The following is a 15,962-nucleotide window of genomic DNA, read 5'->3' as shown; positions in this document are numbered from 1 at the left end:
TATTTTAATTTACCTTAAAAAAAGCATAGCAGACATTTAAATAATTCAAAAGGCTGTACATTGGGAAGTAAGTTTCCCTCTTCTCTTTGACCCCCATCCCCAGAGACAGTTATCAAATCCATTTTTTTTGTGTCACACTGGATGCATAGATAAGGAAAAATTGATATGTTTCTTTACTGCCCCCTCTGCACTCACTTAAAAAAAAAAAGCTTTATTGAGATATAATTCACAGAACATGCAATTTATGCATTTAAAGTGGCAAGCCAGTGGTTTTGGGGATATATTATTCATTTCCTACTCCGTTTTTAAACCTTTTTTTTTTTTTTAAATCAAAGAAATACCTGAACATAGTTGACAAAGTCAAGTAGCATCACAAAGATTATATTGTCAGACAGCAGAATCCTAGCTCAGCTTTTCCCCAATCCTGATCCCACTCAGTAGAAGCAACTACTTGAGACTCTTGTAGCTGTTTCTGTGGGGTTGCCTCCATTTTTCCAAATAATACACAAATATTCTGTTATCTTGATTTGTCCAGATATTACCAATTGACTTTTTAAAGTAGATGAGGATTTAGCACTTTTACTTTGCTCTGTGAGTCCCTGACTTCCCTCTCCTTCCAGTATAGTTATATAACAATTGTTGTGTTGAATCAGTATTTGGGGTTCTTTTCTCAGAGTAATTTTGAGAGGTCCTATACCATTCTGATTCTGGACTTTGTATGCGGCCTATTTTTTCTCTTTGGAAGCTTTAAAATGCTGTCTTTGTCTCCGGCGTTCCTTTTATCTCCAGGTGTGTGAAATCTTCACCGTGACTGCTTTGGCGTGTGTCTTTTTTTCATTCATTTTGCTGGGCACTTAGAGGGTCCCCTCTTTTTTTTTTTTTTTTTAAACATCATTACTTGTTTTATCTAAACAAATAGACATACACTTGACATCATGTAGTCATATTCACAACCCACAAAATACTCAAGTGCTGGGCACCTAGGTAGCTCAGTTGGTTAAGCATCCAGCTTCGGCTCAGATCGTAATCTCACGGTTCATGGGTTTGAGCCCCGCATTGGGCTCTCTACTGTCAGCACAGAGCCTACTTCAGATCCTCTGCCCCCTTCTCTCTCTGCCCTTCCCTGCTTGTGTTTTCTCCCTCTCTCTCAAAAGTAAATAAACATTAAAAAAAATACTCAAGTGTTAAGGAATAACTGTGTCTCAAATGTTAGACTTCTCTGTATTCACTCATGTGGGCATTGCCATTTGTAGCATCCAAGGAGAGAATGGGATTATGTCACTGGAAACCAGGCAAGCATTCCTGTTTTGGTGTGTTCTTGGGTACATACATACCTGTTTTATTTTTCAACATAATCTTGAAGGTTCACCATTTTGTTTTCTTATACTGAACTTGAAAATATGTACAGTAAAGAATGTACTTGAGTTAACCGCTTGAGTAAATTTACAAATATATACACCCATGTGATCCCCATTCAGATTAAGACCCAGAGTAATTTTTAGCACTGTGGGAAGGCCCTTTCAATCTGGAAGGTCTGTGTCTTCTAGTTTGGAGAAGTTTTCCTTCATTGTGTCTTTGGTAATTTCCCCCCTCTATTTCCTGCACTCCTTCTTTCTGAAGCTGTTCGTCTGTGTTGGATATCCTATGTGGATTCTCTGTTGGTCCTTTTTGTTTTGCATTCTGACAGTTCCCTTCAGCTTTAACTTTCTACTCTTCTATCAGATTTCTTTATTTCAGCTGTGCTTTTCATTTCCAGGAGCTCTTTCCTGTTCTCTGTTCTTTACCTCGTCTTCTTTTACCTCTCTGACAATATTAATTCTAGGTTTCTTCTTGCCTCGGCACTACCCGTTTCCTTTTTTTTCTTTTGATTGCATTGGTCCCTGTCTTTCAGGTTTCCTCTGGTGACCGATACTCACCTGGCTCTCTGTTACTGTCAAAGAGTGATCAGTTTACATGTGTGATGGTGGGCTTCTTTGGAAGGAGGTCGTCTGGGAACCAGACCCTTTTTTTGGAGGGTGCCCAGATGTCACTATCTCCTGGGTTCTGTGTTACTTATTTGCTTTTGTTCTTTTCTTGGGCTGGTCATTTTCCCCTGAGAAGAATCCTTTTGTCACTGTGTGAAGACTATACAGATCAGCTGTAGGGGAAGAGGCCTGAGGGTCTCACATTCCACTTCCTGCCCTGTTTTGAGCACAGCTCCTCAAATTCCCACACTGCTCTGCCGTTTGTCCCAGGCCTGGGCTCCTCTGAAGTAGTTTGTCTGAAGCACATCACCCCCCCCCCCCCCCCCGGGTGAAGGAGAGGTGGCTCTGTGGGGTGTGTATAAACCGCTCTCCTTAGTCCTCTTTCAAACAGGTCCTGCTCTGTTCTGCTTTTGGTTCTCCAGGCCTCTCTTCCCTTGTGTGCAGGCTGAAGCCTCCAGCTCCCGAGCCGGCCTCGGTTCTGCAGCGTGAATCAGCTCGCCTCTCATCCACTTCCCCTCTGCAGGCACTTTGGTGTTTGCTTTCTTTAGATCGATCACCATTTGTCCATCCGCTTTTCATTTCCTCTCTCATTTTCTTTGTGGGTTTCTGTGTTGTACGTTTTTACTCTGACTTTCGTGGGTCTTCAGGGGAGAAAGAAGATATGTCAGGTATGTGTATCCTGAAGTGCCTACTTTTCTTCTGCTGCTCTGCACTTGCTCTCTGGGGGGTCTCTGGGCCCCCCTGTTGATGGCGCCCCATGTGTATCGCTCTCAGCCTTTCCCCGTTCGTCATGCTTTCCCGTTTTTCATGCTGAGAGGAAGATGCCAGCCTGCCTGCTCCAGAATCAAGTGATTCCTTCAGAGTAGGTCAGAGATGCTAGATCTTTGTTCTGCACCGGCAGTTCTGAAAGTTCTGTGAGTTTGTCTTACCTGTGCTTGCTTTCTTCTCCCCTAACCTTCTCTTCTGGGGTTTCTGCTAGAGTTTTACGGGCCGTGTTAACTTGCATTTCCCATCTCTTCTGAGCAGGGACTGTTAATCTTTTTCTTCACCATTGAGCCCACCTGTCCTCATGGATGCTCTGGGGCTTGGACTGCTCTCTAACAACAGCTGATTAATGGCCGCTGAGATGTTGATTCACACAATGATTTTTCCCTTAAAACAAAGGGAAAATAGGCGGAACACAGGACATTCCTGTTTTCAGATCCTTTATACTGATTGGCACCGTGAACATTATCAGCCCTTAATGTGTTATTTTCATTATCATTTTATTGGTTATTATTTCCCTCCCAATAGACTTAATTTAGTTGCCTTTCCCAGGTAGTCAACTTGCAAGGGAATTTGAGATTTTCTCCAGGATGTTTGGCAAAGTGATAAGTGATAGGTTTAACACACATTTACCGAATGCCAAGCACTATGCCTGGTGAGGAGGGACATACAGACACTGGAGACTTGGTCTGTGCTGCACTCGGTTGGTTCAGGACCAGAGCCTTACCATGGGTAGTTGTACTACCGAGATCAGTGCTGCTGTCGCAATGCAAACAGCGCGGTGGGAGTTGTGTGGGAACCGGAACCACCCCTAGCTGAGCAGTTGGGAAAGGCTGGAGCGAAGTGGGCTTGGAGCTGAAGCTGGCGGGAAGATGTCAGACCCCCAAGGATCCAGTCGGGAAGACCAACTCTGGAGACAGGCTCTCGCGGGGACGTGGCTTCCACTTGCTTAACTGTCACCTTGAATTCCTCCTGTCCCTTGTATGCCTTTCAGAGTAGATAAATGTCATATAAACCTGGGGATTTTTTGAGCACTCTTTGCAAACCATATGTAATTCCAAATGTGCTTTTCTGTCTTAATGCTAATGCTGTTATATTGTCATCATGTCGATGTTGTTTTCCTAGCCGCCGATTCTTATACGTCGTTAATCTAGATGCCCCTTTCGAAGGTCACCGAAAGATCTCTCGCCAGAGCAAGTGGGACATCGGAGCTGTGCAGTGGAATCCTCATGACAGCTTTGCGCACTATTTTGCAGCTTCGGTGAGCCATTTAAGGAGTACGGGAAAAGGCTGTTAAAAGTGTGAGCTGGGGCTGGTAGGTCTATGTTCTATGGAGAGAAGAGAATATAACTCTCATTTCTCAGGCAGAAAAGAAGTGTGGATGGTTCTAAAAGGAAGATAGAGGCAAATTAAAGACATATATGTATACAGACACATATGGCGTATATCTATATATGAACGGAACTGCTGATCCCATCGGTGTCAGATCTTGTGTTTCTAAAGATCCAGATTTTAAAGGGAAATGAATAGATGCCTCCATTTCTGTGTGTGATAAGATCCTGTTTTCACCGGCAGGAACGTAACTGGACATGACTCTGACCTTCACTGTTTTCAGAGGGATCAGAAGACTCCACACATGCTTTCGCTCAAAGGAAGGGATTCTTTCTTTTTCTTAAAGTTTATTTATTTATTTTGAGAGAAAGAGAGAGGGGAAGAGAGCATTATCATCACGGAGCCCAACACAGTGGCTTGTGAGATCGTGACCTGAGCTGAAATCAAGAGTCAGGTCTGAGCCACCCAGGCGCCCCAGGAAGGGATTCTTTCTTGATTGGGATTCATTAGATCGGCTAACCCCCTGAGATTTTATGTGCCTGTTTCTGTGTGAATTCTTCCAGGAAAAGATGCATGCATTTTATTAGGTTTTCCAAGGGCTTCATGACTGAAAGAAAGATATAGGCTAGATCACCTCTGGTATTTCGTCAGATTCTACACCAGCATTCTACTCTCCTAGAACAATTAGAGATCTAAACCTTTGGCTCCTTTGCACTGGGCTGGAAGAACAGTATTTAAAGAACCCTGCTTATCATCCAAGGGATGCAAGCATTCACAGTGCTGTCTGCGTCTGTTCTTATCAGAAATGACAGTCTGTGAGAGGGAAGCACCTGAGGAAAAGAAAGACGAGCAACGCTGTCAGCTTTAGAAGGAACAAAAAGCCGCTCTTCCCCTCATTTCCAAAATAGCATCTGACTGTCTGGGGCACCTGGGTGGCTCAGTCGGTTGAGTGTCTGACGCTTGATCTCAGGTCATGATCTCACGGTTCATGGGTTCAAGCCCTGTGTCGGACTTTGTGCTGACAGCCTGGAGCCTGCTTGGGATCCTCTCTCTCTCCTCCTCTCTGCCCTTACCCTGCTTCTGCTCTCTCTCTAAACAAACAAAGAATCTGAACGTCTGACTCTCACCATGGACATCTGCGGTTGAACTGATGTGGGGGGCTGTTCTGAAGGAGAAGATAGGGCCAGTCTACTGCTTTCCCATTCCCGACCCCTTTCCTGTGAATTAGGAAGAATGCTCTTTTCGTTGGCTTACGCCTTACAACTTCCACTCCCCTCTCATCCTCAGCCCCTGATCATTGGGTCCAGGGGTCCTAGACCTTGGAGCTACTGACCTCCCAGGCCACATAATTCTTTGCGGCAGGTTCTGTCCTGTGCATTGTAAGAGATGAAGCAGCATCCCTGGCCCCTACCTACCAAATGCCAGTAGCATCTTCGCCGTCCCCGTCACCATGACAACCGAAAATTTCTCTAGACGTTATTAAATGTCCCTGGGAAGCAAAATAGCCCCTGATTGGGAATGACTGGTTTAGGCTAACTGGTCAATACTTGGCCCATGTGGATTAACATTGCATTTGTTTACAAATGGTGAGATAGCCTTTTTTTTTTTTTTTTTTTTGACAGTCTTTTTAAAGTAGACAATGTAGGGGCGCCTGGGTGGCTCAGTTGGTTACATGGCCGACTTCGGCTCAGATCATGATCTTGTGGTTCGTGAGTTCGAGCCCCGCGTCGGGCTCTGCGCTGACAGCTCGGAGCCTGGAGCCTGCTTCGGATTCTGTGTCTCCCTCTCTCGAGCTCTGTCTCTCTCTCTCTCTCTCTCTCAAAAATAAATAAACATTAAAAAAAAGATTTTTTTAAAGTAGACAATGTAATGTCATTTACATTCACATGTTACACAGCCACCGCCCCTCTCTGGTTCCAAACATTTTCATCCCTCCAGGGTAAAATTTTACCCCTCCCATGAAGCGGTTTCTCCCTATGCCCCCTCCCCACGGCCCCTGACAGCCACCAGCCTGTGTTCTGTCTCTGTGTTCTGGATATTTCATATAAATGGAAACATACAATATGTGATCTTTTGTGTCTGCTTTCTTAACTATGCTGTTGCATGTATCTGTGCTTTACTCCTTTTTATGGCTCAGTAGCATTCCATTGTATGGCTATAACACGTTTTGTTTAATCGTTCATTCACTGATGGACATTTAGGCTGGCTCTTGTGAATAAGGTGGAAGTGGACGTGTGTGTAAATGTAGTTTTTTGAGTACTTGTTTTCAATTGTTTTGGGTATATACTTTGGAGTGGAATTGCAGGGTCCTGTGGTAAGTCTGTGTTTAACTTTTTGAGGAGCCGTTAGACTTTTCTACAGTAGCTGAGTCGTTTTATAGTCCTACCAGCAGTGTTCCAGTTTCTCCACATTGTCCCCAAAATTAGTGTTTTTCTATTTGTTTTTTTTTTTTTTTAATTTTTAAAGCATAGCCATCCTAGTGGGAGAAAGTGGTATCTTACTGTGGTTTTGATTTGCATTTCCCTAATGACTAATGATGTTGAGCATCTTTTCATGTCCCTGTGGGCAATTCGTGTATCTTTTTTGGAGAGATATCTATGCACATCCTTTACTTATCTTGGAATTGGGTTGTATGTCTTTCTGCTGCTGAGTTGCCAGAGTTCTTTCTATATTCTTGATACTAGATTCTTATCGGAGGTATGATTTGCAAGTATGTCTCTAATTCTGTAGATTGTCTTTTCACTTTATAGTGTCCTTTGTTGATTTTGATAAAGTTCATTGTATGGATTTTTTTTTTTTTCTTTTGTTGTTCTTGGTTGGGAGAGAGCCTTTTTCAGGAGAAGAAGCTTTGGAGTTAGGCACATCTGAGGTCAAGTCCTAGTTTTGACACTCCTGTTTTATCTTTTGTACTCTCCCAACTTTCTGAGCCTCAGCTGCCTCACCTGTAACGTGGGTGATGACAGCCAGCGTGCAGTGTTGTGTGACAGAACAGAGGGCGGGTCTCTGAAGATTCCTAGTACGTTGGGCGCCTGATGGCTCAGTTGGTTGAGTGTCTGACTCTTGATTTTGGCTTACATCGTGGTCCCAGGGTGGTGGGATCCAGCCCCATGTCAGGCTCTGCTGAGTATGGAGCCTGTTTAAGAGTCTCTCCTTCTCTCTCTCTCTCCCCTCTCCTCCTCTCTCTGCTCCTCTCCCCCACTCACGCTTTTTCTCTCTCTTTAAAGTAAATAACTGAAAAAAATGAATAAAAACAGAATCTGTGTATTAAAAAAAAGATTCCTAGTACATAGACTGGTGTTAGCAGACCCTCTGGAAATGACAGGGGATATTATTATAATATGAGGGGACTTTTCTTTTCACTCCTGTTCCCACTGGAAGCTGTTTTGAATTCTAACCTTTGACCAGAAACCTTACGTATTTAGAATTGGAAACTGGCATTTCTGGATAAAAACCTTTGAACTTTATACATCTGTCCATCTCTGAGCTAAAATGAAAATCAGTCTAGTAATATATAGATATTAGTAGATCTGCATCTGTATATCAGTTCAGAAATTATTAGATAGCCTGTGTATTAGTAATCAGTCTGTTGTAGTCTTTATTCACTTTTGGTGTGTTTCATAAGCTCATGACATTTAGATATTTTGCTGGCTTGTTGTTTCTTTCAGTGAAATGTAGCTTTTTCTTTCCTCCTTTCCCTATTGCTGTGTGTTTTTTTCTGGTCAGTCTTTCCTAGTCTTTCCTAGGTCTTTATGCCTAACCCTTTAAGAAATTCAGTATAGGGATGCCTGGATGGCTCAGTTGGTTAGGCGTCTGACTTCAGTTCAGGTCACAATCTCATGGTTTGTGGGTTTGAATCCCAGGTCGGACTCTATGCTGACAGGGCAGAGCCTGGAGCCTGCTTCACGTTCTGTGTATCCCTCTCTCTCTCTCTGTCTGTCTATCTCCTGTTCGTCCTCTGTCTCTCTCTGTCAAAGATAATGAATAAACATTAAAAAAGAAAAGAAAAGAAAAGAAATTCAGTATTAGGGACACCTGGGTGGCTCAGTCGGTTAAGCACCCGACTTCATCTCAGGTCACAATCTCACAGTATGTGAGTTTGAGCCCCACACTGGGCTCTGGGCTTTCATCACAGAGCCTCTGCTTCGGATTCTCTGTCTCCTTCTCACTCTGCATCTCTCTTTCTCTCTCTCAAAAATAAACATTAAGAAAAAAATGTATAAAAAAAAGAAATTCAGTATAGGCATATTTCAAGGAGTCTTCTGTAATTTTGTCTTCTAGGTTACCCCTTTGATAGTGGTTCTGTTTTCTTGTGTTTATGTGTTTTTAAAGTGTGATGGATGGACTCTGGGCATTTGATAAGTGGGAAGAGTGAGCTGAAAGCCTGTAGTGTGACAGCAGCTGGAGAGATGGGTGTGTGATGCTTAGAGCTGGGAGGTGGTCCTTTGAACAGCCTGCGGGGTGGGGTGGGGGGGAGGCATGGGGGTGGTGGGGTGGGGGTGGCGCATCTCCGTAAGCCATCATTCAGGTGCCCAGTAGCGCCTCGGTGGCTTCAATTCAGCTGCAATGACTTAGGGTAGATTCACGTTGAAGACAGCACTGCCCTTCTGTTTGGAAATTTATAGTCCTATGTACTGAGCTAAGGTTGGCTCCCATGTTAATTGTACTCGTTTCTTTTTTAAGAAAAATATTTTTTAATCTTTATTGTTTTTGAGAGAGAGAGAGACAGACAGACAGATCATGAGTGGGGGAGGGGTATAGACAGAGGGAGACACAGAATCCGAAGCAGGCTCAGGCTCTCAGCTGTCAGCACAGAACCCAACATGGGGCTCAAACTCACGAACTGTGAGATCATGACCCAAGCCAAAGTTGGACACTTAACTGACTGAGCCACCCAGGAGCCCCTAATGGTACTCATTTCTGATGGCTCTGTGAGCAAGTCAGTCTGTAGGTCTCTGCCATGCAAGTTAGTTTCTGCATGGCTTCGTCTTCTCAGCCCTAGGCACATCGCGGTGAGAGCGTGTGTTCGGGTGTGGGACTGGCTGCCTTCTTCCCCTTGTTTCTTTTCAGAGTAACCAACGGGTTGACCTTTATAAGTGGAAAGATGGCAGCGGGGAAGTTGGCACTACCTTACAAGGCCACACTCGTGTAATCAGGTAGGCATCAGGCCTCCGCAGCTCCCGGCCTGTCTCGCTCTGTCATAGTCCCTCGGGAAGTGACGTGAAAGCTCCGTCCCCCTTCCACAACTTGACCTTCTGTGCTGCATTGGCCACGGGTGACTGCGAGGTCCTTGGCGTTCACTGAAGTGGTGGCTCTCATACTGGGGATCAACCAGTATTTAGGAACCAGCATTCCTGTAACTGCTGTCCTCGATTCCAGAAGGCCCTCGGACTGCCCAGTCTGGTGTGAAGGATTAGAGCTGATTTTTGCCATGGGAGGGAGACACGGTTATGCCGGCAGAATCCTCAGCTCAATTCGGCAGTGCGTGGGAGCACAGACAGCAGGATGCAGCCCTTTGCTCTTTCTCCAGTGGCTGTGGGGCACAGCTGCCTCCCACCCATGGCCTTCTGGAGTGTTCCTTGATCCATCCTGTCCTTGGGTCACTATTCCTGGGTAGGGAACACTCATCCTGGGAAGTAGCAGCAGGGAGTACAGGAGTGGGGGAGCTGACCCAGAAGTAACGGGAAAGGCCAGACCCCTGGCCTATGTTAGGGAGGCCTGCCCTTCCTGAAAGCTGCATGGCAGTGTTAACAGTTTGCCGCTGCTTTGACAGATGTTGGTTTTACTTGAGGTACTTGTGGTTGAATTTGGTTTAGAAAATCACAACTCAAAAATCACTTGATGTTTTTGCTTTGGGGTGTGTGTGTGTGTGTGTGTGTGTGTGTGTGTGTGGTTGAAGTTGAAATCCTCCATTTCTTTTTTGGGAGCAGGTGATGGGATAGCTGGTGATGACAGGGGAAAGGACCTGAAAGCTTTCTTCAGAGCTCAGTTAAGTCTTACTCATTCCCAGAGAAGTTTGGAGATTTCTAGCCTATATCATGTTGAGGAGGACCGTTAACAGTGACTCTCTGAAGCCACTAGAAATGAAATCTGCTAGCGCTTTGGAACTGGACTCTGAATTTTCTTCCCTTTGTTGTTGTTCCGTTTATTTCTTGTGTTTCCAGTGACTTGGACTGGGCAGTGTTTGAGCCGGATCTCCTGGTTACCAGCTCTGTGGACACGTACATCTACATTTGGGATATCAAGTAAGAACAATTAAAAGGCCAAACCACTGGGTTGTGGGATGATCTGGGACCTTTGTTTTAGAGATCAGCTGTCTTAGTTTGGTTTCCCCTGGGTGCAGACCCCGAGATGAGGATGCCTTGCAAGGACGTTGTTTAGGAGGCGACAGAAGCACCGGCGGGAGGAGAGACAGGAGCGGGAAGGCTGCACACGGAGGGCGCGCTGTCCACGCGGGAGGCAGCATGAGCACGTGGAGGTTATTCCTGCCGGGGACCGCTAGGTGCTAGTGCAGAACTCCTCAGAGGCGTCCCACCCTTGAGGGCTCAGGAAGTGGGGACGTCATCCACTGTCGGTCACTGGTCGCAGGCTGCACCCCGGGGCCTCCCTTCCCTGGCACTTCAGGCCTGGCACAGAGATGTGCAGGACAGGCTTCAGCAGTCAGGGAAGTCCCTTTGGCAGAGAAACATAGGTGCTGGCGTTTGAAAGTCAGGCTGAAGTTTAACTGACGTGGCAGGTGACAGTGGGGAGTTGTGGGCACAGACACACGTCTGCTACAGCAGGTGATGCTATGAGACACATCTGCTTTGCTCTTTGTGAGGCTTCAGTCCCCCAGGCGGCTGAGGGCCACCTCTCAGGGTTACCCTTCATGAGGCGAAGAGGGAAGGAGCCCCCAGCCCAGGGCCGGGCATGTTGTCTGTCCCCCTTCTCCCTTTGTAGACCGAGGCTCCCTTTGCCTTAACAATTAGAAGTGACTAACTGGAGGGCGTGGTCTGTAGAGTCCCCCAAACGGGACCCTCTCTCCCCTCAGTGGACTGCTCTGCTCCCAATGGCAGTGGCTCTGTGATGGTTTGCACTGAGAGGTGGACAGATCAGGGAAAGGGAGTCCGAGAGGGTGTGCGCAGCGGACTTCACCTGCATCCGGGACACTGCCTTGGTGGTGATCAGTCTAACGGCAGCGCCGGAGTGGGGACGGAGCGCTAAACCCAGGGGAAATGGGAGGGAGGCGCTTTTAAATAAACAAAACCCCAGGGAGTTAGGAGGCAAGGTTAGAGTATTCCTCATTTACATGAAATCGTTGTTTTCATAATTTAAGGATTAAAAAATGCTGAACAGATGATACCTTTTCAAGCTTTCTGGATTAGTAAGCCTGAGCCACGGATTGGCCGTCCGAACCCCCTGGCCCTGGGTTGGTGCCCTGTTCTGTCACTTTACCATTTGGTGGAGAAGTTGCCCTCTGGCTTTGTGGTGAACCCAGGAATCTCTCTCTTTCCAGGAGTCTCCCGTTGTATCCAGGAGTAGGGTTTTTGTTTTGTTTTTGTTTTGAATTGTGGTTGAAAAACCCAAAACATGAAATAAACCCTCTTCACCATTTTTAAGTGTGTGGTTCTGTTAAATATATTCACGTTGTGCAGCGGATCCCCGGAACTTTCTCCTCTTACCAAGCTAACACTCTGCTCATTAAGCACCTTCCCACTTTCTGTTCCTATGGTTTTGGCTACTTTAGATCCTTCAGACAAGTGGGAGTGGAGTCATGCAGTGCTTGTCTTTTTGGCACTGACTTACTTGACTTAACGCCATGACCTCAAGGTTCATCCATGTTGTAGCGTGTGACAGGATTTCCTTCCGTCAGAAGGCTGGCTAATATTCCGTCGTGTGGCTGGACCACATTTTGTCGATCCACTCGTCTGTCAGCGGACACTTGGGTTTCCACCTCTTAGCGACTGTGATTATCAGAGTAGCTTCTAACTTCACCTTTGAAGTGCTGCTGGGAAGGTTCTCGCAGAGTTATGCCTCCATGACTGTTGCTTCATTGCCACTGGGAGAAATGACGCCAGGAAGGGCTTCTTATGGCTTCCTCCACCCCTACGATCAGGGTCACGCCGGCCACGCTGAATCACATAGTTCGTTTTCTGTGGCTGCAGCTATGTGATTTGAAATTTCGTCTCAGCCTCATTTGAGGCAGATGAGAAAGTTTGTCCCCGAAGGGAGACACTTTACACTTGCTTCTAAGGCCCTCACGTTCCCTACGAGCTCCAAGTACCCACTGAAAGGAGAGTGGAGAAATGCGTGCAGAGGGTGAAAAGTACAGGTGGATGGTGGCCTATGAATCGGGCATTTGATTTCTGACTTTTCTGTTTCAGAGACACAAGGAAGCCTACCGTTGCGCTGTCTGCTGTAGGTGAGTGTATACTTCCCCCACCCCCACGGGGACTGCCCCCTGCCCACACCCTGGCCGGTGGGGTTGTGAGTCTGTCATGGCAAGGGGCTTGCTTTAGGCTGCTCTCGGAAGTTACAGTCAGGACTGCTGAGCGCGCTCAGGGGCTTATTTCGGGATTCAAGGACAGGAGCTGAAATAGTTTGTTTTTAAACTTTTTATTTATTAAAAAACATTTTTTTAATGTTTATTTTATTTTTTTAATGTTTACTTATTTTTGAGACAGAGAGAGACAGAGCATGAACGGGGGAGGGTCAGAGAGAGGGAGACACAGAATCTGAAATAGGCTCCAGGCTCTGAGCTGTCAGCGCAGAGCCTGACGCGGGACTCGAACTCACGGACCACGAGATCACGACCTGAGCCGAAGTCGGACACTTAACCGACTGAACCACCCAGGCGCCCCTTAATGTTTATTTTTAAGAGAGAGAGAGGGACAGACACAGAGTGAGAGTAGGGGTGGGGCAGAGAGAGAGGGAGACACAGAATCTGAAGCAGGTCCAGGCTTTGAGCTGTCAGCACAGAGCCCAGTGCAGGGCTTGAACCCAAGAGCCGTGAGATCCTGACCTGAGCCAAAGTCAGACGCTTAACCGACTGAGCCACCCAGGCGCCCCTGGGTGCATATAAAAATAGAAGAAAACGAACTGCCTTGTGTTCATGATCCAGCTTCCATAGTTGTCCCTGTCTAGCCAGTCTTATTTCATCTTTACTCCTACCTACTGCCCTGCCCCCCACTCCCATCTTCTCTGGAATTATTTTGAAGTATGTCGGTGTCCTATCATTTCCTCAACAAATATTTCAGTCAGTAATACTTCTACAAGAGAAGAATCCTCTACGGAAATGTAACCACAATACTATGAACAGACCTCTAAAAATGTTAATGGTGGCTCTTTAATATCAAATATTTAAGCAGTATTGATTTCCCTAATAGTCTCAGTTGTTGTTTTGTTGTGGTTTTTTTTGTTTGTTTGTTTTTACAAATTAGTTAAATCAGAATCCAAATAGAGAACATACTTATAATGGTTGATGGAATTCTCATCTTTTGTGATTGGTAGGTTTCTTCCCCTTCTCCTTTTTGGTTTGTTTTTCTTTTCCTGAGGTTTATTTATCGGAGAAACCAGGTTTGTCCTGCAGTTTCCCCACAATCTAGATTATGCTGATTGTGTCCCCATGTTGTCATGTAATCTGGATGTCCTGAAACTTTGAAACTGCTTTCTGGTCTACCTGTTTTCATTGCTCAGTTGGAATGGATTGTTTTTGAAATTCTGCTTTGGGTCCATTGTGGGGCATTCCCACTGATTCCTGAGAGTAGAATTTGGGCACAGAACTGGTTATATCACAGCAATGAAGGTCAGTCATCAGTATTGTATTTTGGCATCCTTGTTAAAAACATACGTCATCTATCTCTTAAATCCTGCTCCTTGGTATCTGTTTGTTACATTTGAATTTACACGTGGTATTTGCTCCAAGATGATTATGTGATGTTTTTTTCTTCCACATCTCCATGCCTCATCATTTAAAGACATTGAACATCACACCTGTATTAAGCAGGTGGATTATCTGTTTTGTGAAGTTAGGGACCACATCTCTTTTATTCAGTGCTGTAGCCCAAGGTCAGCATTTGTGCCTGACTCAAGGAGATGCTCTGTAAATGTTTGTTAGATGGCATGGGAGTCAAGCCCCTGTGCCTCTGTGCTAAGTGCTTAATAAATCTGTTGATTTGGGCGACCCCCACCCCCACCACCTCAACCTTTAGGCAGTTACGGTCTGAGACATATGATGGGGCACAGACATGGTTGCAGAAGACATCCCACTGAATGAAAACACAAATGGCCTATAAATGCCTCAGTTGCTCCCCCGGGATTTTGTTGCTTCTACTTAAAGGTTTCTAAGTTAGGTTGGTTTTAGAGGAGCTCCCAAAGGAAAGTTCTTTTTTTCAACCCACTCCTTCTGATTGCTTTCTTTTCTGTTCTGAGTCCTCTAAAGAATAGAGGTCGGGAGTCTTCTTTCTTTTTTGCAGGGTAGCAAAGATTTCTCAGGGTAGCAAAGAGGAGAAAGAGGCAAATGAGAAGCTGTGGATTTTTGGAAGCTGCTTGATCTACCATTCCCTGAGAGGTTCAGCCTTGGCTAGTATGGCTTCCCAGAGGCCATGGTTCCTATCTCTCCATGAGCACGTTGTTTATACCTTTGGGGCAGGGAGTAAGCAAGAGCATGTGTGTATTCAAGAGTATTCTCTGTCTGAGGACACCTGTGGTCTGGGACCTCTGTTTGACTCTGTTGTCATGAACCTAGTAAAACAGGTTGAATTAGGCGGTTCCCAGAGCCCTTTGGAAGGCTTCATGGTCTGATGGACCCCTGCGCTGGGGAAAGTCTTCAAGTAATTCTGTCATGAGGAAATGGGACAGACCCTTCTTACTCACCTTCTCCTTGAGCTGATACCTTTTCTTGCTAAGAAACTGTGTCTCCTAAGTAGTGTACTACCTTCCTCCTTTAGGGGTCTCCACCATTTATTCTTCAGTGACTTAAGATGTCCTGTGTCTCAGGCAAAAAAAACAACAAACAAACAAAGACTGTCCCCAGAACCAGGCAGAGGTAATTTCTGGACACCAATTCAGTTTCGTAGTAGATTCTCAGTCCTTGCTCTGTTGGTGTCACTCTAGACCTCGTGGTTCAGGTTGCTTTCCAAAGCCCTGGATTCACTATGGTGTCCCCAGTAGTAAACAGCACCCCAAAGGAAGAAATATTATGTGTTGTCTGAGCGAGGACAAGAAGAGATGGGAAGCAGAGCTGTCGTGTTGTTCTGGTTTAACTTAATTAACTTGGTTATTTTATTTTTTAAACTTCACTCATCTTGAGACAAAGAGTGAGAGAAAGCAGGGGAGGAGCAGAAAGAGGGAGAGACAGAATCCCAAGTAGGCTCCGCGCTGTCAGCAAATAGCCTGACACGGGGCTTGAACTCATGAACTGTAAGATCATGACCTGAGCCGAGATCATGACCTGAGCTGAGATCAAGGGTGGGATGCTTAAGCAACTGAGCCACCCAGGCACCCCAACTTGGTTATTTTTAAGAGTCCACCAGAAGTGCTGATATGTCCCGGTTTTCGACAGACCTCAACCCCTCTGGCATTTTACACTATGCCTCCTCTCTTAAATAGCCCCTTTGTTATTGTTGTTACTTCTTTGTGTTGGCAGAGTGGGGAAAGGACTCAGTTCACGGTGCCAGGGACGTTCCCTTTCCCTGACCTAATGCAGGGCCAGTGACCACGTGTAGCCGCCGATGGGAGAAGAGAGCGTAGGAGGGGGGTGGTACGCATACCCTTCTGAGGGCAGAATTGAGCAACACGGAGGCTTATTCTTCAGCTGAGGAACCTTTGTTTCTCCAAGACTGCCCTCCTAAATAGGCGAGGAGGTGAGCAAGTAAGTGGGAAGGAGCAGGCGTTGAGCTGAGGCTCTTCTGGGTGGGTGCTCCA

The 15,962-nt window shown here is 45.9% G+C and overlaps 1 protein-coding gene across 2 annotated transcripts in view; it reads left to right on the top strand.

The window, feature by feature from the left end:
- WDR59 (WD repeat domain 59) overlaps positions 1 to 15,962 on the top strand; it is an 85,536-nt gene that overhangs the window by 18,535 nt on the left and 51,039 nt on the right. The window contains exons 3-6 of one of the 2 annotated variants that reach the window (XM_049622618.1): positions 3,899 to 3,990; positions 9,129 to 9,214; positions 10,223 to 10,303; positions 12,422 to 12,459. In XM_049622618.1, the coding sequence (XP_049478575.1) occupies positions 3,899 to 3,990; positions 9,129 to 9,214; positions 10,223 to 10,303; positions 12,422 to 12,459 (297 nt within the window). Of the gene's footprint in view, positions 1 to 3,854; positions 3,991 to 9,128; positions 9,215 to 10,222; positions 10,304 to 12,421; positions 12,460 to 15,962 lie in introns of both variants that reach the window. The other variant, XM_049622617.1, reaches the window with a different exon arrangement.

This window comes from Panthera uncia, assembly GCF_023721935.1.
Source record: "Panthera uncia isolate 11264 chromosome E2 unlocalized genomic scaffold, Puncia_PCG_1.0 HiC_scaffold_20, whole genome shotgun sequence".
NCBI classification, from domain to species: domain Eukaryota; kingdom Metazoa; phylum Chordata; class Mammalia; order Carnivora; family Felidae; genus Panthera; species Panthera uncia.
The sequence above is the reverse complement of the archived record's forward strand: the minus strand, read 5'-3'. Positions and strand labels throughout refer to the sequence as shown.